The following is a 22,821-nucleotide window of genomic DNA, read 5'->3' as shown; positions in this document are numbered from 1 at the left end:
ATGGCGACAAGGTGGAGTAAGTTTAATTTATACATAAAAATACATGTATTTTAAAAATATGCATACAGTACAAGAGATGTCAAATCATCACTATTCTGTTTGAAAACACAAAAAAGGATCGCACCTCTCTCTATAAATAGTTTTATCACTCTTATATTTTCTTTATAAACACCATAAAAGACTTTAAATGTGACTTCATAACGACTCCGCTGCACATGATTGTATTTATAATTGATTTTATTATCTCCCAAAACGTTACACACTACTCAAAATTAATTAGGGATATGGGTGCAAATAAAAACACATATTACATATTCAGATCCCTCTTGAGTAGTGTAATATTCCCTTGCGACATTAAAATGAGTTTCCTGCACATTCATAATAAGTTGTCGGTCTTGCCACTGAAAGTAGCAGACAGGCGTCATCACTTCCAGCAACACTTCCCCCCTTTAAAAGTCACTCGCTCTCATCTGCATCAAAGTTTCGCTGCCACAGGCCCTCATGAGTATGTGACAGTGACGGACACAACATCATGCCGAGGCAGAGACATATGATAGCGGGTGAGTCAGACCATTTCAAGCAGCCATTGGCTCTGCAGGATAAGACTGAAGTCCTGAATTTAACAATAATTATAAAATTATGAAATGATGTCTCATTTTACTTTGCATTTGTTTAACTATCATGCGTCTGCATCAGTCAAGTGAAACTGTGGGTTCAACATTCAGCTGCAGTTCAACGATGCAGGATGAGGAACTTTGCTTACTTGTGTTGAGAGGCTGATATATGACGCCCTGTAGTAGAAGACAATCATTAACATTTTAAAAATGTCTTTTATAATCTAGAATAAAAAAAATAGTGTATCTGATTTACTGTTTTTGTTGTTTAAGCAATAAAGTAAGCGACTGGAAAGACACATACTGAGAAATTAACTTTATTACATTATTGTCAGTGTCTTTCTATGTGCTGCACGATTTTATTCATTATCGTTTTAATAGATTATTTTCACACTTAATCTTGCCTATAAAATGTTTCTTAAAAAAGTGAAAAGTACAGCTTCTTTTGTCCAAAACCAAATAATCTTCATCTACGTTCATCAGTGAAAAAGAAAAGCAGCAAATCCTCACATTTAAGAAGCTGGAACCAGAAAATGTTTTCTAATAGACTAATTGCTAAATCAACTAATCCCAAGTCTTTATGCTGCATTTCTCATAATTTTCAGTTTTTTTATTTGCTTGTTCAGAAAACACACACAAACGTTTGAAATGAAGTTTTTCTGTCCTTCAAGCTGTTCTGTTGCTGTGTGCCATCGAGCTGCACCGCTCTGATGGTGTGACGACGAGTAACGAAGCCTGTGTGCCCAGTCATGAGGTAAAATCTGCCAGAATCCATACTATGTTTTAACTTAATTCAAATGAAATACACATGTATGTACTAGTATTTCTGAGTGCTGTATTTTTCTGAAACATCATTGAGTTAAGGGACATTTTTATTCTCGGGTGAGCTCCAGTGTTCGGGGAAGGTGAACTAAAACATCAGAGAGGGAAATAAGACGAACGTGACTAAATTTACTTCTGTTTCATTTCTGTTCACCAGTTTGACGTCTGAGAGTTGATGTGTCACTTTAGTATAACCTCTGAAAGGTAGAGGCTCTGACACAATCCCCCCGTTTTAAAGGTATCATTTTAACATGACACAGTAGGAAAAGCACAGGTGTAAATAATAACATTAATGATGGCTGGATTCCATTTAGCTGCTTCAGCTTCAGGGTCCTGGTCTTAAAACCAGCACGCAGGTTTGAAGGGAATGTTCTTCTCAAATGTCCCAAATGACGCCACAAGCCAGAAACTGTAAAGACAAAGTATCGTCAACGAGATTAATGCAAAAATATTCATGCTACTGCTTGACTAAATGGTGAGTCGTGTCTTTCAGGTGGTGTGTTTTGCTCCAGCCGACTACCTGAATGCATCTGGTCCTGTGAACGTCGAGGTGTGTGCCGGTAAGAAACTCATCATCTCCCTGGAACACGTCTCTGAGCGCCCTGTCTGCCACTGGAGTAGAGGAGAAGACACAATCCAGACAGTGTAAGTAAATGTCTGCGTGTGTGCGCTCAGGTGTGTTTTCCCCCCTTTTTGTAAGTGTATATAATTAGACTGAGATGTTTTTCCTTAAACCTCACCAGAAATGGGAGCCACATCATGGTCCTACCACCGCTTTCAGAGACAGATTCAGGGAAGTACACGCTGAGCTGTGAAACCAGAAATGACACCAGGCCCTCCATGACTGTGTCCCTTCATGTAGTAATGAGTGAGTAACAGCTCTCTACTGCAATGCTCAACTCAACACAAGCACTAAACCATTTGATGCTGATCTACCAGTTGTTATGAAACTATATTTACAATTACATTACATATAATTTGTTTCTAGCACGTCCCACGAAACCACTCCTGACATTGGAAAGTGCAGGTAGCCGATTTAGATCTCCTAACTTCAGATGCATCTCTGAGGGATGCCCGAAGCCCAGGCTTGAATGGTCTGGGTAAGATGTCGTTCATTACATTTGTATGCATAATTTGTATGTATGTATGTTTAATGTAATCTACTGACTCTAACTTTATTGAAAAAAACGATTATTATAGTAAGATTTTCTAAATAATGATGTTTCTCTCACTTTTGAATAGAAACAAACAGGGGACAAATGGTCCTGAAGACAGTGGAGTGGCAAATATCTCAATATCCAGTAGTAAATATCCTGATAGTGGAGTGATGTGCTGTGCTACTAATGCTGAAGGACAAGAATGCTCCCAACTGTATGACTACGGTAATCATATATTTCAACAAATTCATTAAATACATCCTACTCAGGGTTTATCTATAATAAGTTCTCGAATTAGTCGGACGGTCGCAAATAATTCAAGAGAGTGAATAAAAGAAAAGTACATGACTGTCAATTTTTGTGTGACTTGAGGTCCTACTTTGTGTTTCAGACCTGGAGACTGACTTCATTGATGATGAGGTTTCTAATGTGACCGTGAGTCCTGGTCAGCGTTTACTGCTTCGCTGCAGAACGACGCAGAGGGGGTCTCCATCACCAGGGTGGGAAAGAGGCAGCAAAATGATGGACGCCCGTACATTACCATGCCCATCAAAAGTCGAGGAGGAGGTATTGAGACAACTGAGAGTTTCTTTAAAATTTGGAAATGAACGAATTTGAACTATTTCCTTACACAAATCTTTCTGTTTCTGTCCCAGATATGCATTAGAAGTGACTCACATGATAGCAGCCGGATGGCCTACCTGTTCATCAGATCAGTTAGTGTGAACCACACTGGCACATATACCTGCAGGGGTCCAGAAAACAAAGCCAAGTCTGTTTACATTCATGTTCAGGGTAACACATCTTTTTCTTCAAACCGTTACCAACGAACTTTGCTTCTTCTCTCTCTTGTTTCAGCCTATTTGTATCATGTTTAACTGATTTCTTTCTTGCGTTGCTGCAGCTGAGGGTTTCCTCTCTGTCCAGCTGGATGAGACCAAGACCCTAACAGCTCAGGATGCATCCACCTCCTGTTTGGTAGCCAGCGTTTCCTACCACCCGGTGCTTCAGAACTGTTCCTGGGAAGCTCCCGATAAAACTATGACTAAATGTGTCAGGGACACCTGGGTGACCAAACACAGGTAGACAAATGAAGCAATGCAAAACATTTAAAGTCTTTCCATCAGTATTAACAGACTGTTTGGAAACGTAATCATATGATACGAGCTATATTATTGTGGATGGATGGTTTTATATGCATGATGTCTTCACAGGAGTGTGAAGCTGTGTGGTCCACTCAAATCAGGAGATTATAAGTTACACTTGGAGGCTGGAGGACGAAAAGAAACAAGGACTATATCAGTGTGTGTTGTGGGTAAGAGAGATTTATTGTGTGTGTAAAAGGGGCACTATGTGTAGTTTTGGGGAACAAATTCAATTCTCAGAATTTTCATATTTACAATATTAGTGAGGTAATAATACAAACTCACTCCCATAACTGAATAAACAAGCTGTTCTCAGAGGAAAATAAGGTCCCCAGACCACTGTTTGAAGCTTGAAAGGTGGCAGGGTCCGCCAAATATGAACACAGTAAAACAATATGAAATTGTGTTGTTTATTCAGTTTTTCAGTCATGAAAACAAAGAGTTTGTTTATTTAGTTTGTTTAGGCAAAAAAAAACCATCAGTCAATAAAGATCTTTCTCTTCTGATTAAAATTTCTTTCCCAAAAACTACATAGTGATCCTTTAAAATGTACAATGATAATTTACATGGAACAGAGCTTATGGTCCCCTTACTTTGTTTCAGACACACCACATTTCAAATTCATTGCGAACGAGGAGAATGATACCTTCACCATTGAGACTGTAAGTCTAACGCCTGCAACTTACACCTGGAAGTCTTGTTCCTCGGCCAATGACAGGTACGTTCACTGTCAGATCTCACAGATCTGCACACACACGCTCAGATTCAGATTTCCTCAAGTCCCTTCTCTTTGTCTCGTAGCAGTTGCGATGAAAACTCTCCCTGGGAAGAGCTCCAAGGGGCCTCTCAAACAGACTCTGATTTCGTCTGTACCAAGACAATCAAGAGCTCTCTGAGCAGATCTTGGGTGGGCGGACAATACGTAAAGTTTTGCCTGAATAACACAGTTGGCTCCTGGTGCCACCAACCCATGTACTACCCACTGTCATCACCGCTCATAGATGGTGAGATAGATTTCACATTACAAAATCATGAAATTAAATTGTGTTGTTTGACGACTGTCGATAGAAACTGACCTTCACCTCTGTTTTCAGGGGGTCAAGATGATGTCGACAGCTTAATGGCACTGAAAGTGGGCAGTTTCGCTCTGCTTCTGGCTTTGACAGTAGTCAGCATAGCGCTCATGTACTTTGTCAAAAAGAAGGTATACATAACACATCAACACTTATACACACAAACACATGCAAACAAACACACAAGGAAATGATGCTATTGACGTTTGTGTTTCCAATAGAAACCTCAGTATCAGCCCCAGCTTCAGATAATCCAGGTGGTCGGACCCAATGACAATGATTACATCTACATCAACTTCAAGGACTTTGAATACGACCAGAAATGGGAGTTTCCCAGGGAGAACCTGGAACTGGGTATGAATAATATCAGGATTCAAACACGATGCTTCAGTGGTGGTTGAAGCACTTACAGCTTTACAATACAAAAGTACTCTATTACTTGTAAAATCCCTGCATTTAAAATCCTAAGTAAATAATGTAATATATTAAATTTGACTGATATATTACATTGTTAATACTGATACATCAGTGTGTAAGCAGCAGGAACTGTTGTAGCTACTGGGAACTACTTCTAGTTTGAACTACATTACACAGTTTCAGCTTCTCATGAGACGATTGATGGGAAATTTCTAGATTATTTTTTTTTAGACTTTTTGTGAAATTCTGGAGTCTTGAACAGTTGTGTCCAGAAACCATGTGAGAGGTTTAAACAATAAATCATATTTTAGTGGAACTGAGAAAACCTCATCTAGGGCTGCAACTAATGATTGTTTTTGTCCTCCATTAATCTGCCAATAATTTTTTACAAGTAATCAACAAATCGTTTAGACCAGCTATTCCCAAATTTAAGAAAGATGTGGCTCAATTTGGAGTCACCCAACATTTTATCACAACTCTGATCAACACATGAGACAGAAAGTGTTTCCTTAAAAATAAATAAAGAATAATACCTTATTTACTTACTTACTTATTGTAAATGACCTCCTGTGGCCCACCTGCAGTACCTTCACTGTCCACCAGTGGGCCACAGCCCACACTTTGGGAGTCATTGGTTTGACTAAAAAATGTCAAAGAGTTGTGAAACATGCTCTCTCAAGCAAGAGTCCAAAAAACCAAAGACTCTTCATTTACTATCATAAATGACAAAGAAAAGCAGAAAATCCTCACGTTCAAGAGGCTGGAACCAGCAAGTGTTTGATACTTGTGGTTGAAAAATGACTGAAACAATTACTCGATTAATTTTCTTTCAACTAATCGTTGACGCTCTGAAGACATCTAATGGTGACAAGTAGATCCCACTGGTTCAATCTTTAACAGTGCATTGTGCTTCATCCAGTGTTTTTATATTAACAATCTTAAGTGTAAAGCAATTAGTAGCTACAGCTGTTAAATAAATGTAGTGAAGTACCTCAAAACTGTACTTGAGTAAGTGTACTGAGTTGCATTCAACCACTTCCACAATTTCTTATGTTATTACTACATTGTGCAAATAAAGCTACACTGGCCTGTAAGGTCAATGTGAGCAATAATCCAGATGAAGTTGTACTCAGAGTGTTTCCGTGTCCTCCCTAGGTGATGAACTGGGCTCTGGGGCTTTTGGCATGGTGGTCCAGGCGACAGCTTACGGCATCAATAAGCCTGGAGTCTCACAGCAGGTGGCCGTCAAGATGCTCAAAGGTCAGGGCTTCATTTACTCCATGTGTGAGATGCAAAAATGTCACGGAGGTCATTTCAGTAGCTGATGTGGTATTTGACCCTGCAGAGAAACACCAGACGGTGGAGAAGGAGGCTCTGATGTCAGAGCTCAAGATGTTGACTCACATCGGTCACCATGCCAACGTTGTCAACCTACTCGGCGCATGCACAGACTCAGGTACATTCACCGCTGATAAAAACAAGTTTTGTGTGTTACGTCTGCGTTTATCACAAGTAGGCTGGCAGCTTTTGTCAGATGGGATGATCCATCTAGTGCTATGACTTCATATGTTCTGAAGAGTGACTACAGCATAGTGCTGTGTCTGCACCACTACTACTGCTGCTGCTCTGTCTACTTTAACAGACTTTAACCTCCACAAATTCTGCATTTATAGGCAGTTATATACTACAGTTATGTACTACATGTATGTATATTGTAGTTTTAGAGAAGTGTTTATTAATATATTTATCAACAACTTTAGTTCCTCTTGTGGTCGCCCGTAACTGGATACTGGTGTATAAAAAGAGAAAGAATGATAATGCAGTAAAACACAGTTGTAATAATACAGAACAACCTAAAATGACCCCATATCAGCTTATAACTATATTATATTGTGTTATAAACTATTAGATATTGATTATTATTTGTATTTTTTCCGATGTAGGACCCATATACTTGATTTTCCAGTACTGCTGTTATGGAGATCTGCTGAACTACCTGAAGAGAAACAGAGAGCACTACCACAAGTCTGTGACTGATGCTTTCAACAAGGACCGTTTCAGCAGCCTTTACCACAACCTGCAGCCCAAGAAAAACTCCAGGTAGGAACAACAGGAGGGAACGGTTTGGTTAATACGGGCAACAAAGGGTGTTAAGTCTGGTTTAACACTACAACGTTTGTGTTTTCTCAGTGAGCTGGACAAAGCTGTCGACAATTACGTGCCTATGTACGGATCTACCACCAGAGGGCAGGACGACATCGCCCTCCTCACCCTCAACTCAGGTGACATGGACGGCTTTGAAGGTAGAAAGTGCACACATGTTGTCAAACAGATAAACTAATACATTTACATCCACAGTGCAACTGTTGATCCTAACTGATCCTGGTTTATCTGCAGACCCAGAAATCTACGAACACCTGGATGATCAGACAGAGGACCTGCAAACCCTGACCTTTGATGACCTGCTCAGCTTTGCCTTCCAAGTGGCCAAAGGGATGGAGTTCCTGTCCTCCCAGAATGTAAGAGAGGAAGGGCGACATGGAAACTCTCTACATTTACATCTGTCAGCACTACGCGGACACACGGAAACACACAGTTGATGCTTTTTTAGTTTCCACACTTCGATGATTCACAACAAAGAAACAATAAGTAGACAAACACTGTGGATTAGTTGATCAACAGAAGACTAATTGACCACTGCTTTTACGATTAATTAATCATTCAAATTAATTGTCTTTAATTCATTGTCCCCAGTTCTAGCAGCTCAGTTGTGAACTTTTGCTCTTTATGAATGTATTATGTGGAAGTAATCATCTATTTATCTATCATTTTTTAATTGTAGACTGATTATCAAACAAAACAGCCCATTGGATGATATTAACTTTGACTTTGGGTCATTTTTCTGGCCATTTTAATAAAAATCAAGAAAAAGATACTTTATCTAACTATCGGCACATACAGTTAGCAGCAGTTAGTGGTTACTCTGGCAGTAAGTTAAAGTTAAAGTTATGGGCCTGCTCTTTGTGGGTTACATGTGGTGTGACTGAAGTAAAGATCCTGACGAGGGCTCCTGTCTCTCTGCAGTGCATCCACCGAGACCTGGCAGCTCGAAACGTGTTGGTGACAAAGGGCAGACTGGTGAAAATTGGTGACTTTGGACTGGCCCGAGACATCGACAACGACTCCAACTATGTTGTGCGAGGAAATGTACGTCAGATGATACTTCTGTTATTTCACATAACTCACTGGTTGCTACGATCTAGATATGTTTTCATCACGTCTCACACATCATGTTGTTGACTGCTGTCGGTCAGGTGCGCTTGCCGGTGAAGTGGATGGCTCCAGAGAGCACCTTCCAGGGGATTTACACCATGAAGAGTGACGTCTGGGCTTATGGCATTCTGCTCTGGGAGATCTTTTCACTCGGTAAGCCTTCGCCAAGCACCCTCCATTAGCAGGAAAAACAAGCACACAATCAATTCCTGTACAGTTATTAACACCAACTCTGTCTGTCTAACCAGGTGTTACTCCGTACCCGGGCATGAAGGTGGATCACACGTTCTATTCAATGATTGAGAGGGGCTTTAAGATGGAGTGTCCATACTACGCCAACGAGTCTGTGTAGGTGTCTTTATTCTGTGTGGCTTAACTCTTATGTATCTCTAGTAAATGAACACACCAGTCATTGCACACTGTTGTGCGATGGTTGATATTTTAATAATTTGCACATGAATTTTGAATTAAGAATAGCAGTAAAAACACTATAAACGTGCATGCTGATGGATGCAGATGCTGGGAATGACACTAGGCTAGCGGGGTGGCCAACAGTTGCATCAGGGGGGCGGTCATTTCAGAGTACTTCTTCCACTGTCTTACAGATCAAACATACAGTAGTGCAGCTACCTTTATCTTCTGGATATCATGGCTAAGTGGAAGAGACAATAGACATTAGTTCTGTTTCAGATACAGGAACTACTGTGAATTTTTCATCTCCTTTCTTCCATGACTCTCCTCTCCAGGTACGGGATGATGTGTAAGTGTTGGGCTCTGGATCCCTGCAACCGGCCATCCTTCTCCAAACTGGTGTCCTTTATCGGCGAGCAGCTGACAGACAGAGAGGAGCAGGTAGGCCTGTTGCTCTATCGCATATTTTATCAGATCTTTTAAGAAGCATTTTAATCCAAACATATTCCTTTTCTTAACCAACTTCTCGCCGCTCTCAGCTCTACCATAACATGCTCGACCAGACATCCAGCGACTACCAGAATGCAGCGACCGTTCTGGACATTTCCGCCATGGCAAAACAGAATGAGAGCAAGACGCAGTCGACCAATGACTACCGGCAAACCAACGCGACTGAAGAAAGCAGAGTGGAAATGTGTGATTCATACACTGAGGCAGCTGAGGAGGAGCTGCTGAAGACACCTGATGCAGAGTGATCACTGCATGGTAACCAAACCTTTGTCTTTGAAAACAGTTATTTAATGTTTCTTAGTTACAGTAGAATGCACTTGCTTTATATTCTATAAAAATATTCTAAGCATTTTCAGACTTGTAGGATTATGTAGCACGTATTTAACATATATTTTCATAATGTGCAGAAGTAACAGAACGTACAAAGTTTTTGATCATGTAGACAGGACGTCAGTGAATTATATTCTCACTATGATAATGTGGTCTGAATGTAAAAACTGTATTTTTTGTTTTCTATGAGTTTTTATCGTGCAGCTGAAAATCAAGAACTGGTTTCATAAAAGGATCCAAATATTCTCAGGACTACATTTGTGACACATATAAATGTATATAAAGACATTCAAATTATAGAGTTGTAGCTCTTTTTCTACATTAGGCCTACATACTGTAGCAACTAATTCACTTTTAGTTTTAGATTTTATTATACATCATCGTTACAATTTTGACTTTATATATTGTTCTGCAATGAAACGTAACCGTATATATTTGTTGTCATCTCTTATATTATGTCAGCAGCTGTTAATTGCAAATTGCACTCATTTTTTGTAACATTTCCACATTTATTTTTAACTAATGGATGGATTTTACATTGTATTGTCATGTTTAATCATTTACCTTCAATAAAATGTACTTATACACACTGAAGTATTCATTATTTCACACAAAAGAGCAAAGATTACACACTCTAAAAAACACAGGGTACAAAATGTACCCAGTGTAGGATTAATATAATACCAACTTAATAATGGGTTAGCTTGACCCAGTACCACTGAGTGTTTAAAGTGTCAAATCAGTTATTACTATTATATTGACCCCACCCCTCAGTGTTTTTTAGTGTGCAGAAATCATTAAAGCTGCTGTAAGACGTCGTTTTAGCTAACTTCTCTGCGTGTTCACCAGCAGAAAGGCTCGCCTCTTCGTGGAGTTCTCTGTCCTGATTGGATAAAGTGGGCAGGGATACCAGAAAATGTCTTTGTCTTTTACTGCTCTTTACTGAGAGGAGAGAGAGTGATTCATGTTAGAATACAGAGCTACTTAATACATGTTTTAATAAAAAATATATATATTGCTTACAACAGCTTTCAATTCAAAAAGGCTGGAACATGTTTCCCCTTCATCCACCTGACATACAGCTGTGGCCCATGTGTGGTGACCTGAAGTGGGGCAAGATCTGGCCCTTAAGAACTGGACCAGTTTGGGAGTAGTGTTGGGGGGTGGAGCTGCCTAAACACGGGTCAGGATTTGTTAGAAAATGTCTGCTAGACATATATTATTATTATTATTATTATTATTATTATTATTATTATTATAGGTAAAAAAATATTACATTTCTTAGATATTTGGGTTGAATGTTCCCCTCAAACTTATAGTGAGAGATTTCATAATGACCTATGTGGTCCACCTCGTTTGCTCAGTTCTTTCTGTGATGTCACCAGGAAGGAGGTGCTTGGACCGACCGAATAAACAAAAGCCTCTAAAGGCAAAACTCTTCTCTTTCTCTTTTTTTATAGAGCGACATTTGCGCAAACAATTGAGAGTCTTCAGGTCCGGTTGGTGGTCGTCCACTCTGATACACTTAAAGGACCGTTTAGGCTGATATGTTGGAGTCTGAAACTGGCCTAACTCTTCAGCAAACTCCTCTTTTCATCTTCAAATGATTGGCAGCTGATCTGAAAAGTAAATGATTAACCACAGGCCAGGGGGGCTCATCCAACAGTACATTAACCCTTGTTGTCCGAAGGTTAACGAACGCCGCCTGTGCGCCCTGAGTGTCCCCAGTTGGAAAATGGACATCGCCACAGTGAATACTCTTCCCTACGAGGATTTTGTGAATATTTTCGGCAATGTGGTGGAGAAATGTCCCATAGTAACAGCTGCCGTGTGGTCGAGTCGTCCATTTGTGAGCTTCACCGGTTTGGAGGCTGCAATCAGTGAGTTCATCGATGCGCTCCCAGAATCAGGTGAGGGACGGACCCACATTTTGTTAACTCTATTGTGTTTGAACTTTGGCGTTGTTTACTCAACCAGCCCCCTGTTCGCGTCCAGGTAAAGAGGGGATCCTCAGGTGTCACCCGGACCTGGCGGGCAGGGACCTCCAGAGTGGCACCCTGACCCGGGAGTCCCAACAGGAGCAGGCCGGAGCCGGGATGGATGCGCTGAGCTCCGCCGAGGCCTCACGCATGTTCCGGCTCAACCAGGAGTACAAGGAGCGCTTCGGGTTCCCGTTCATCATCTGCGCCCGGATGAGCGACAAGGCCGACATTTTACTGCAGCTGTCCGAGCGGTGCCGCAACGGGCGCGCGGTGGAGAGGGCGCGCGGCATCGAGGAGGTGAAGAAGATATGCCGCCTGCGTCTCCAGGGCCTGCTGCTCACTGACGCCCCCAACAAGTTGTGAAACAACTGGAGGGTTAATTTGGAGTTGTCTTGTGCCACATGGATGTAAAGACTGTCACCGTTCTCACGCCTCTCATGGGATATTTGCTTTATTCCAGATTTATGTGTTATTCATCATCCATCATACTGTACAATGAATCCTTCAAACAATAAAATATGTGTACGATTGATTCTAATTTGACATTTTTACATGATGAGCCTATAGACTTATGTACAAGTGGACACATGCAGCCGTATTACGCATATATACACTGATAAACTTGGTAGGTCTCAGACTTTTTGTCCCTACTGTAAAGGATAAAGTAACAGGATACATTAAATATGAAAAATGCACATGAATAACCTCAGTATTTCTAAAATCCTGACTATGATCTTGCTCATACCAACTGGAAAGGACGAGCAGCTGACAGACAGAGAGGAGCAGGTAGGCCTGTTGCTTTATCGCATATTTTATCAGATCTTTAAGAAGCATTTTAATCCAAACATATTCCTTTTCTTAACCAACTTCTCCAGCTCTCAGCTCTACCATAACATGCTCGACCAGGCATCCAGCGACTACCAGAATGCAGCGACCGTGCTGGACATTTCCGCCATGGCAAAACAGAATGAGAGCAAGACGCAGTCGACCAATGACTACCGCCAAACCAACGCGACTGAAGAAAGCAGAGTGGAAATGTGTGATTCATACACTGAGGCAGCTGAGGAGGAGCTTCTGAAGACACCTGATGCAGAGTGATCACTGCATGGTGACCAAACCTTTGTCTTTGAAAACAGGTTATTTAATGTTTCTTAGTTACAGGAGAAAAGTGTAATTAGAGCTCCAAATCGTAACATGCTGTCTCTCACACAACCTGCACAAGTAAGCCAGCTACGTTGTGCTCTTGCAGCGGCTCAGCCAAGTTCAACCCTTTTCTCACTGACTAATGGTTGCCAATTTTGGCTAAATTTAGGATGTGTTGACTTGGGACGATTTTGGCTGAGAATCAGCACATTTAGCCGCATTTGGACCAGCTGTGGCCCATGTGTGGTGACCTGAAGTGGGGCAAGACCTGGCCATTAAGAACTGGACCAGTTTGGGTAGAGTGTTGGGGGGGTGGAGCTGCCTAAACAGGGTCAGAATTTGTTACAACATGTCTGCTAGACATATGGGTCTATGATAATGTAAATTTCAAATATATGTTAAATATTTATTTCATTTTATTCCATTATTATTATTATAAGTAAAAATATAATTTTTTTTAGATATGTGGGCTGAATTTTCCCCTCAAACTTATAGTGAGAGATTTCATAATGACCTATGTGGTCCACCTGGTTTGTTCAGTTATTTCTCTGATGTCACCAGGAAGGAGGTGCTTGGACTGACTTCCAGGAACAAAAAGGTAAATAAACAAATCCCTAAAGGCAAAACTCTTTCTCTTTTTTTATAGAGCGACATTTGCGCAAACAATTGAGAGGCTTCGGGTCCCTGGTTGGTTGTCGTCCACTGTCGCCTGTGCGCCCTGTAAGAGTGTCCCCAGTTGGAAAATGGACATCGCCACAGTGAATACTCTTCCCTACGAGGATTTTGTGAATATTTTCGGCAATGTGGTGGAGAAATGTCCCATAGTAACAGCTGCCGTGTGGTCGAGTCGTCCATTTGTGAGCTTCACCGGTTTGGAGGCTGCAATCAGTGAGTTCATCGATGCGCTCCCAGAATCAGGTGAGGGACGGACCCACATTTTGTTAACTCTATTGTGTTTGAACTTTGGCGTTGTTTAGTTAACCAGCCCCCTGTTCGCGTCCAGGTAAAGAGGGGATGCTCAGGTGCCTCCCGGACCTGGCGGGCAGGGACCTCCAGAGTGGCACCCTGACCCGGGAGTCCCAACAGGAGCAGGCCGGAGCCGGGATGGATGCGCTGAGCTCCGCGGAGGCCTCACGCATGTTCCGGCTCAACCAGGAGTACAAGGAGCGCTTCGGGTTCCCGTTCATCATCTGCGCCCGGATGAGCGACAAGGCCGACATTTTACTGCAGCTGTCCGAGCGGTGCCACAACGAGCGCGCGGTGGAGAGGGCGCGCGGCATCGAGGAGGTGAAGAAGATATGCCGCCTGCGTCTCCAGGGTCTGCTGCTCGCTGACGCCCCCAACAAGTAATGAAACAACCGGAGGGTTAATTTGGAGTTGTCTTGTGCCACATGGATGTAAAGACTGTCACCGTTCTCACGCCTCTCATGTGATATTTGCTTTATTCCAGATTTATGTGTTATTCATCATCCATCATACTGTACAATGAATCCTTCAAACAATAAAATATGTGTACGATTGATTCTAATTTGACATTTTTACATGATTTAGCCTATAGACTTATGTACAAGTGGACACATACAGCCGTATTACGCATATATACACTGATAACTACTCACATGTCTGAGGTGAAAAATAATGTTAGGTAAAACTTTAGACCATTGGTGCAACTGATTCCATGTTGCAACAGTAGGTGGGGTCCTGGCATGGTTTGGTTGTCTCAGGATGCCATCTGGTGCCCAAAAAGCTTCAGAGCATGGATGTTAAAGTCGGATTGAGAAATGTCAGTGGTGTCCGACACGATACTTTCTCCGTTATCGCCCTAAATCTGAGTCTTACTGGATTCCTACAAGTCCGGTCTTGACCTCCTGCGGGTCTATGCGGGCTCTCGGGACCGAGGAGCGGACAGGGAGTGGCCGTGCAGCGGGGAGACAGGCGGTGAGGCGGTCTGAGGTCCGTTCGTGGAGGAGACCCCTCCGGCGGCCTCCCCCTGGTCTCCAGAGGTGATGGAGGAGTCCTGGTCCGGGTCCGCGCCCCTCACCCTCCTCCGGTCCTCCTCCTTCTTCCACTTCATGCGCCGGTTCTGGAACCAGATCTTGATGTGTCTCTCGGTGAGGCTGAGGGTCAGCGCCAGCTCCACGCGGCGCGGCCTCGAGATGTAGCGGTTGAACAGGAACTCCTTCTCGAGCTCCAGCAGCTGGGCGCGCGTGTAGGCGGTCCTCGTGCGTTTGTTTTCCTCCGTCTCGGCCATCACGTACGGTCCTGGAGACAAACACACATTCAGAGTCCTTATAAAGAAGATATATGCAATTTGTTACAAATATTGTTCGGATTAAATCTCAAGCAGTGAACATAATTGTGTTTATTGATTTAATCATGAAGAAAGAATTTTATTTTTTACTTGAAATTATCTCTAAAGGCCCAATCAAAAGTGTATGGGTTACATTTTTGACCACTGCAGACACCACAGTGCATATTTGTCTCATGATAACCAGGAAAATAAACGTTCATCACTTGTCATTTTAAAAGGAATTTGTTGGAGATGTCGCCCAAACTTTTGGAAGCAACAGGTGACGCGAGGACACAGCACAGGAATGCTTGTTCTCAAGACATTTAGTTGTAAAGTGGATTTGAAGATTATAGGGGAAATTATTTTTGGGATATTAAAGGGGCACTGCGTAGTTTTGGAGAAGAAATTCAAACTCTGAATTTTAATATTGACATTGTCAATGAGGTGGTAATAAAAACTCTGAATAAACAAGCTGTTCTCAGAGGAAAATAAGGTCCCGGGGACACCGTTTTGAAGCTGGAAAGGTGGCAGGGTCCGCCACATATAAATACAGTGAAACAGTATGAAATTGTGTTGTCCTTTAAGGGACAAACTGTTTATTCAATTTATTCAGTCATGAAAACAAAGACAGTTTGTTTATTTAGTTTGTTTAGGCAAACAAAATCAGCCAATGAACATTTTTTATCTTCTGATTAACCTGTCTTCCTCTAAACTACATAATGCACCTTTAAGAGTTAATTAATGTATGGTTGGGTGTAGGTTTTTGTTTGCTCTTGGGTAAAAAAAATCCCAGCTGTGTAGGCTATAGGTGGTGACCCACATCTAAAATTCCCTCCAGTGATTAAACATCACAAATAAAAGCGACAACATGATAAAAACATTGATAATTTAGTTTGTGATATCTGAAGGCACAGTCAGATCTTTTTGACGCGGTTTAGTCGCTGACGCTTGTGCGTAAAGATGTTTCATGTGGCTAAAAAAAAATAATTTAAAAAAATGAAGCAAAGCCACCGGTTGCTCCTCACATTCCGGGACTCCGATGGGAGAGTGAAGAATGACCAACGCTTACAAAATGTCCCCGTATCACACATCCAAACAGTCGTGCCAAAAAGGATTTATTCCAGAAACAACATCAGAAAAAATATTAATTTTACGGACGCAAGCTTATCCACATGTTTGCAGTTAATACTCATGTGCCAGTTGCTTTTAAATTGTACTTGTTCAGGCTGTAAAAACCTCAAATCAATAAACGAATCAATCACTCAACAGACAAATGTGACATTGAAAAATATTTTTCTTTCTCTCTAGAAATGTCTTTGTGTTGAGCCTAAACAATCATGTTCATCTTTATTTATTTTTATTCATTTCATATTACAATTTAACTACAACAGTGAGTGCAGGAATCGTGTCTAAATATCTATCAGGGCACGAATCACAACTCTGACCCTTGGCGGCCGTCCACTCTGTTAGTCTACCACTTTTATTTAAAAACTTTATACCAGCCGATTTAAAATGGAAAGGTCTCAACTTGTCTTTTCCAAAAGTGTATTGCTAAATTTAGGCCTAATAGAAATATGAATCCGTATCTTTAATGTGTCCTGATGAAGAGTCACAGAAACTGTGCGTAAAATAAACCAAAAGTAGGCCACAGTGTCACAGGAGCGGACAGCGAGGATAAAAAATGATTTGTATTAAATCAGCGACGCAGAAATGAAAGTCAAGAACTTTCCACTGAGATGAGAAAAGTCGAAGACAGGTTTGCTTTAGCTGAAGAAACTTTAAGGTCTATCCGTCCGTCGGTATTTTTTCTGAGATTTATTAGAAAACTACCTTCAGTTTTGAAGGATATCGCAAACGCCTATTGTGTCTTCTAATAAAATTAAATAAAAAATAGAAAACATGATCAGTTAAATGATTCAGTAATTTAATTTAACCTGTAAGATTTGGTGAAAGCAAGATCTAACAAAAAGATCCTTTCTTCATGCAGCCAACACCGATCAGACACCATTGTGCCAATTTGGGTGTTTAAGGGGCCGATTGATGGTTTAAGATGTGGCTATTTGTGAAAACCTCACATTTTTGTGGCGATAACACCTGATAAAAGTCAGCGCTGACCTTCCGGGCCTTTCACAAATTGACTGACAAGGTAAACTGCAACACCCAGGATCATATTGTTGGGAGCATGATGTCATTACAGGCCACAGAGTCAGCTGAAACTCGCTTGGTTGTGACCTGACAACACAACTGTACGTGTATTTTTGAACTAAGGCTCAATCACGAGCAAATCTCAGCTCTCCATTCAGTGACTCTCTGTGGAAGGTTTGGAAGAGTTACCTGCCCACTGTCCCTTCCAGGTGTGTGAGTGAGATTTGGTGGTTTTCATCCAGGGGAAAGGGAGGTGGTATCTGCTCTGTTCCCCCGTGTCTCCATAGCCTGCGGCGGGCTGGAGAGGCTGCTGCTGGAGCCCCTGAGGATGGTGGAGCTGAGGTGGATCCTCCCGCGCTTGTAGACTGTAAGGGGGGCCGATGTCAGTCAGGCTGGCCTGCTCCAGGGCGCCCATGGACGGCGGTGTGTAGACGGAGTGCACCTGCCTGCTCATGTAGAGGCAGGGCGGCGGGCTGTGGCTGTAGTCCTCCCCGTGTGATCTCTGGTAGGCACATGAGTCTTTAAAAACCTGAGAGGGGTAATAATGATCTTCCCGATTCATGGCTTCCGAGGACCCGCACATGTACCGTAGCTGCGCCGTGCCTCGGCGTGCACCTTCTGCTCCACCTGCCTCTGGCGCAACTGCGAGGCCCCCGCGGCTCCACACAGGTGTGTCACTCTGCCACCATGTGACTGCGCAGCGACAAAGCCATTGGCTTCACTGTTTGCTGGACCCACAGCCCCGCAGTTTCCAGGATATTCTGCCGCTTGTGGGATTTTTCAGTAAATTGAACAGAGCGCGTAAATCAATGCCACTCTGTAAATACCGCAGCGTTTACCTGGCACCCACCTGTGTTTGCCCCCACAAGTGAGCAGGTGAATCCGCACACACAGAGGACGGTTAAAGGGGCACTGTGTAGTTTTGGAGAAGCAGCTCAAACTTTTTATTACAGTATTTACAATATAATGAGGTAATAAGACAAACTCAGAAATGTTTTTTCTTTTCTTTAACTGCATAAACAAGCTGTTTGAAGCTGGAAAGGTGGCAGGGTCCGCCACAGTGGGTAATCGTGTTGTCTTTTAAAGTCAGTTTGTGTATTCATTCACGAAAACAAAGACAGTTTGTTTGTTTAAGAAGAAAAAAGTCAAAGATGTGTCTGTCTTTCCTCCACAAAACTACATAATGCACCTTTAAAAAAAAAAAAAAAGGTCCTATAAACATGTTCTTCATGTAGAATTGTCCTCAAACAATGAAGCATCGACGCTTTATATGATTATATCTCTGTCTGCACATAAATCGATATGTATGGGCGCAAACATTGGCTGACCTGCCAGATAAGAAACGTGGATGGGGACGAGTTGTCCTGGAAACTCAGTGTATTTCTCCAAGCCTTTCTTTTCTCATTCGTCTACTACACCTTTCTGTCTTTTTAAAATGTGCCCATTAAACTTCTCTAAATGCATCATTTAACACCATTTAGCTCGTGTGAGTGTGTGTGTGTGGTCCCTGCACGCAGGGCCCTCCGCGTTAACAAACAGAGCCGCCACTCTCGCCATGTTTGCCGGCCATTAGCCTTTCGCAGGTGTGCGCTCGCTCCATTACACAGCGGCTCTCGTGGTAAACCAATTAAGGCTGGAGTGAGAGACAGAACTCAATTAACAGACGCGTCTCCACAACCCTGCAGATGTGTGCAACATTTGGAGCCTCTGGAGCGATCCACCTGTTCTTCATGCAAATCGTGACAGGACGGCGGGGCTTTCGCCTCGATAGTGTGTATCAATAGACTATTTGCGCAGAGTTCTTCAAAAGCAATTATGGCACTTTCCACGGTATCTTAATGGGGCACTCAGCGATGCAATAAAGTTCGAGTAAACCAATTCTATACAAATCACCCCCCTGCACTATGGCTTAATGGTGTTTATATTTGATCATTGTTTCAAAGAGGAAGGAAACAGTTAACCGAAGCTGCTCCGCACGACAGTGGACACGCACAACGTGATTTATGAGGCATGAGGGGCGTTAAACGCGTTTTAGCTGACTTTTTGCGGTGCGTAATGGCACAAGCGGAGGAGAAGTGCTTATGTTCAGCTTTTCACGACCTAGGAGATTGACAGCTGCCACGTTTATAAACCCCTCAGGGTGTGGGAACAATAAAGTAAAACACATGGAGACGGGCCAAATGGATGGGAAAGACAGCTGTCCATCTGTTGTCCCGACGCCACTAAAACACCTGGACATACTGGATCTATACTGTATTTTGTTGCCATTAAATCACCATTAACCCACGCCAGGAGAGCACTTGTTCACGAGGGCTCTCGCACATGTAGGAGTGCCAGGAAAACAAGATTTTTTTTTTCTCCTTTGACAAACAAAAGCGTTTCTGATAGCCGGTATATACATGTCAAAAAGTTGGACACGCGATAAAATGTGCTTACCCAGTGGCGACAGCAGCATGGCTTATGTAAACATTATGACCAGGTGAATAATGACAGAAGAATGGTAATGACATTATAATTGAAATCAAACCTCCTCTAGCTGTAGGTGAAACAGGATTACAGCAAACACGGAGTCATGTGAGAGGGGAGGGCAGGACGATGTTTTGTAAAAGGTCCTTCTGATTTCCTGAGTTTGTTTATTTACTTCAACATCAGTGGGAAATAAAAAAAAAAGAACAGTAAATGTAAGGGAATCAAATAAACCTTCAACAACAACAACAAAAAAAGTGCTAACTTTAAAAGTGAACTGTCAGCAAACAAATTCTCCATTGAATGTCCTCTCAGGTGAACTGGACATGTCCTCCAGCCTGCAAGCAGTTCTGTAGAGGTGTGTTAGCTGCTCAGTGAACATTTCCAGGAGTGTCCACCTCCCTGGAGAAGGAGTGGCCTTTTCCCTCCTCTGGACACAAGTCTTTACTCATGCAGTCTGTCTTTGTCTCTGTTCTGGCCATCCCTCTCATGTCTCCGCTCTCTGTTGTCTTTGTGCCTACAGCTCCTCTCTCTGTCTCTATCCTGCTGCTTATCTTTGTTATTGCAGCTGTCCCTGTGATGGTGTTTATGGTCCGTGCGGCCTCCATTGCTTCTGTGATCTCTGGGAGGTGTTCGGCTGCGGTCGCGGCTTCTGTCCGGGGAGTCGCTCCTCCGGCGCCCTCTTGTGGCGGAGTGTCCGGCTCTGGGCTCACCGGTGTGCCGCTGCAGGCCGGTGGAGCGCAGGGTGTTCAGGAGGAAGCGCTTGTTGGTGCTCCGCAGGGGACACTTCAACCTGACGGAGGAGTGAACACACAGGCTTTTTAACAGTGTGACACAACAGGTTACACTTGTTATGACTGAGACCTGTGGGTGGTCTTCCAGAAGGCATCAGCATGTCTTCTAATTTAAAGGCCTTGCTTACCAAGTTTAACACCAGATACCTTTTTTTTTTCTTGAAAGAATAACAGAACTGACGAGATTGAGAGAATTTGGGGGGCTTTTAACTTAAAAAAAGTTCATTAAAATGATAATATCTGCCTAACAATTCTGGTGAAAAGTGGAATCTTTGTAAAATGTCCATGGATTTCAGAATATCTTGTTATGTCTAGCTTTTAATCTTATGACAGCATGCACTCAAGCTGGCATGGACTCCACAAGTTTGTGTTTAACCTGATAACCTGGGATAATGTGAGTCATCAAGTTTAGCAAAGACGTGTGGAGTCCAAGCCAGCTCGAGTGCACACTGTCATTTAAGTAAAAGGGGGAAATACCAAATACAGAAATGTTTTGAAATTCCTGGACATCTTTCAAACCTTTCAAACTTTCATTTCTACTGAAAAAATATTATTACATTTGAAACAAATATAGATAAATAGATGTATTTTGACCAGTGGTCTCAGACTTTTTGTCCCTACTGTACATAGTGAAGGATAAAGTAACAGGATAAATTAAATATGAAAAATGGACATGAATGACCTCAGTATTTCTAAATCCTGACTATGATCTTTCTCATTCCAACTGGAAAGGACTGGTTTCTAGTACTGTAACACTGTGCATCTAGAATGAAATAAAACAAACTGACATTAGAGACTCTGACAGACTTTAAATTCAACTTGCTGATATATTTAAATAATATTTGTGATTGTATTAATAAGTGTGCCTGTTTTCTGTGACTGAAGCGTCTTGTTTTTAATGTTATATATACACTGAATATATGTTGTTAATTTGTTCTCAGGTTTTCGTTGTTCATTCCACTCATAAAGAACAATATAGTATGTTTAATTGCAGTATAATTTAGTATAACAAACCAATTGATGTCACTGCAACAGTGCTCAAATACAGGAATATAGAACATATTAGGATACACTGGCGAAGAACGGTTGATTTAATGGTTATTCCATTACAAAAAGTGGTTATCAAACTTTGATAACAAGTTAAGATTGTATTCTTATTTCTAAAAAAATGTCAAGCTATCCGTTGTCCTTCAGAGTTACTGTGTTGTTTGTTCAGTGTTAGTTGTTAGTAATCGTATGTAGTAGTAGTCGTATGAATACATTTATAAGAACCCCTGGAATATAGGACATAAATAAATACACTAATTGAGAATATAGCATACAAACAAGACAAACTGTGTACAGACCAGATATAAACACACTGCTACTGGAGCAAAGAACAAAAATTGCCCCAGCTAAGCTGATAAGTTACAGTCTAGTGTCCACAAATGACAGATGGGTACATGTTGATACAGATGGCATGTCTAATATAGTGCTCACCATCCTGCAGGGCCCATGGTCTCTGCTCTCACCCGAGCCCTGTCTGTCTCCCTGAGGAGCTCCTCTATCGCCCGTCTAAAGACAAATAACAACATGAGTCATGTGAATGAGGGAGAAACTAAGGACAAAGATGGCACAAAACCTCAAGGGGGAGCCAAGGGGAGAATAATTTAATTAAGTGAGAGAAAACAGAGTGAAGCAGAGTGTAAAGGAGAAAGTGAATCATTAGTGAGTGAATGAGGGGCAGCGGCAGTGTCCTCGTTTGACCCGAGCTGCTGAATCAGCAGAGTCTCAACAGAGGAGACTCACTGATTTAGCCGACCTTTAACGTCAGAGCACGGACAGCTAATGACAGGGCTTCCTTACAACCACTACACACTCATACTCGTATTACAACACAACAAACACAACAGCTGTCTGCCAGAAATATCCCTCCCTAATGACGGAGGCGTGGTACGCGTTTTTGGAGGAAAACTAGCTAGGAGCGTGCTAACAGCGGCTTTAAAACACGGTAACTGAGCATGAACAGCAAAATAGCTACATACTTCTCCAGGTCAGTCTCCTCGGCCATCGCTTTGTAATCAATTACACGTTGTAATAAAGATTAATTCGACTAATATCGATGGTGGTACGTTATTAGCGCAACATTTTTTTTGTTTACATGTCCGCGAGGTCCTTCAGCCGAGGACCCTGTGTTTTTAGTTGTCCTTAGCGATGCCTGGTCGTTTCTAACAGCCTCTTCAAGTCTTTTGTGACAAAGAAACCTGGAC

The 22,821-nt window shown here is 42.1% G+C and overlaps 5 protein-coding genes across 9 annotated transcripts; 3 read left to right on the top strand and 2 right to left on the bottom strand.

Annotated features, from left to right (window-relative positions):
- Positions 1–486: 486 nt before the first annotated feature.
- On the top strand, positions 487–12,960 carry LOC311249637 (receptor-type tyrosine-protein kinase FLT3-like). Of its 4 annotated transcripts, none has more exons than XM_084340839.1 (24): positions 487–560; positions 1,286–1,368; positions 1,930–2,081; positions 2,180–2,304; positions 2,425–2,536; positions 2,679–2,818; positions 2,985–3,160; positions 3,250–3,388; positions 3,498–3,675; positions 3,808–3,908; positions 4,342–4,456; positions 4,540–4,742; positions 4,833–4,942; positions 5,033–5,165; positions 6,384–6,488; positions 6,574–6,684; positions 7,172–7,328; positions 7,419–7,531; positions 7,626–7,747; positions 8,313–8,435; positions 8,543–8,654; positions 8,750–8,849; positions 9,248–9,353; positions 12,617–12,960. In XM_084340839.1, exons 1-24 carry the CDS (start codon positions 533–535, stop codon positions 12,830–12,832), a joined length of 3,060 nt encoding a protein of 1,019 aa, XP_084196965.1. In that variant the 5' UTR covers positions 487–532; the 3' UTR covers positions 12,833–12,960. The 4 variants fall into 4 exon arrangements, with proteins under 4 accessions (XP_084196965.1, XP_084196966.1, XP_084196964.1 ...); XM_084340840.1 differs by lacking the exon at positions 12,617–12,960 and adding an exon at positions 9,452–10,342 and having other exon boundaries at positions 4,543–4,742; XM_084340838.1 differs by lacking the exon at positions 12,617–12,960 and adding an exon at positions 9,452–10,342.
- On the top strand, positions 11,488–12,270 carry LOC311249638 (2-oxo-4-hydroxy-4-carboxy-5-ureidoimidazoline decarboxylase-like; the record flags this gene model as incomplete). The annotated part of the gene is made up of 2 exons (XM_084340842.1): positions 11,488–11,662; positions 11,748–12,270. The coding sequence occupies 2 exons, from the start codon at positions 11,488–11,490 to the stop codon at positions 12,095–12,097; spliced, it is 525 nt and encodes a 174-aa protein (XP_084196968.1). The 3' UTR covers positions 12,098–12,270.
- A 570-nt stretch (positions 12,961–13,530) lies between the features above and the next one.
- On the top strand, positions 13,531–14,350 carry LOC311249639 (2-oxo-4-hydroxy-4-carboxy-5-ureidoimidazoline decarboxylase-like; the record flags this gene model as incomplete). 2 transcript variants are annotated; one of them, XM_084340844.1, is made up of 3 exons in its annotated part: positions 13,531–13,795; positions 13,881–14,164; positions 14,242–14,350. In XM_084340844.1, the coding sequence occupies exons 1-3, from the start codon at positions 13,621–13,623 to the stop codon at positions 14,245–14,247; spliced, it is 465 nt and encodes a 154-aa protein (XP_084196970.1). In that variant the 5' UTR covers positions 13,531–13,620. The 2 variants fall into 2 exon arrangements, with proteins under 2 accessions (XP_084196970.1, XP_084196969.1); XM_084340843.1 differs by lacking the exon at positions 14,242–14,350 and having other exon boundaries at positions 13,881–14,227.
- Positions 14,351–14,748: 398 nt separating this feature from the next.
- pdx1 (pancreatic and duodenal homeobox 1) lies at positions 14,749–17,998 on the bottom strand. The gene is made up of 2 exons (XM_084340850.1): positions 17,502–17,998; positions 14,749–15,139 (listed from the first exon to the last, which is right to left on the bottom strand). The coding sequence occupies exons 1-2, from the start codon at positions 17,893–17,895 to the stop codon at positions 14,754–14,756; spliced, it is 780 nt and encodes a 259-aa protein (XP_084196976.1). The 5' UTR covers positions 17,896–17,998; the 3' UTR covers positions 14,749–14,753.
- Positions 17,999–19,810: 1,812 nt separating this feature from the next.
- On the bottom strand, positions 19,811–22,746 carry LOC311249640 (uncharacterized protein). The gene is made up of 3 exons (XM_084340845.1): positions 22,597–22,746; positions 22,052–22,126; positions 19,811–20,571 (listed from the first exon to the last, which is right to left on the bottom strand). The coding sequence occupies exons 1-3, from the start codon at positions 22,620–22,622 to the stop codon at positions 20,223–20,225; spliced, it is 450 nt and encodes a 149-aa protein (XP_084196971.1). The 5' UTR covers positions 22,623–22,746; the 3' UTR covers positions 19,811–20,222.
- Between the last annotated feature and the right edge of the window lie 75 nt (positions 22,747–22,821).

This window comes from Pagrus pagrus (assembly GCF_965226575.1).
Source record: "Pagrus pagrus genome assembly, chromosome: 20".
NCBI lineage: Eukaryota > Metazoa > Chordata > Actinopteri > Spariformes > Sparidae > Pagrus > Pagrus pagrus.
Note: the sequence above shows the minus strand (reverse complement) of the source record. Positions and strands in the feature narration are given on the sequence as shown.

Excerpts from the sequence above, each read along its gene's own strand:
- LOC311249637 (XM_084340839.1), top strand. The coding sequence starts at position 533 with ATGCCGAGGCAGAGACATATGATAGCGG. Across the intron at positions 2,082-2,179 it reads GAAGACACAATCCAGACAGT|AAATGGGAGCCACATCATGG; the intron begins GTAAGTAAATGT and ends AAACCTCACCAG. Across the intron at positions 2,537-2,678 it reads CCCAGGCTTGAATGGTCTGG|AAACAAACAGGGGACAAATG; the intron begins GTAAGATGTCGT and ends ACTTTTGAATAG.
- pdx1 (XM_084340850.1), bottom strand. The coding sequence starts at position 17,895 with ATGTGCGGGTCCTCGGAAGCCATGAATCGGGAAGATCATTATTACCCC. Across the intron at positions 15,140-17,501 it reads CTGGAAGGGACAGTGGGCAG|GACCGTACGTGATGGCCGAG; the intron begins GTAACTCTTCCA and ends GTTTGTCTCCAG.
- LOC311249640 (XM_084340845.1), bottom strand. The coding sequence starts at position 22,622 with ATGGCCGAGGAGACTGACCTGGAGAA. Across the intron at positions 22,127-22,596 it reads GAGGAGACTGACCTGGAGAA|ACGGGCGATAGAGGAGCTCC; the intron begins GTATGTAGCTAT and ends ATTTGTCTTTAG. Across the intron at positions 20,572-22,051 it reads ACCATGGGCCCTGCAGGATG|GTTGAAGTGTCCCCTGCGGA; the intron begins GTGAGCACTATA and ends CTCCTCCGTCAG.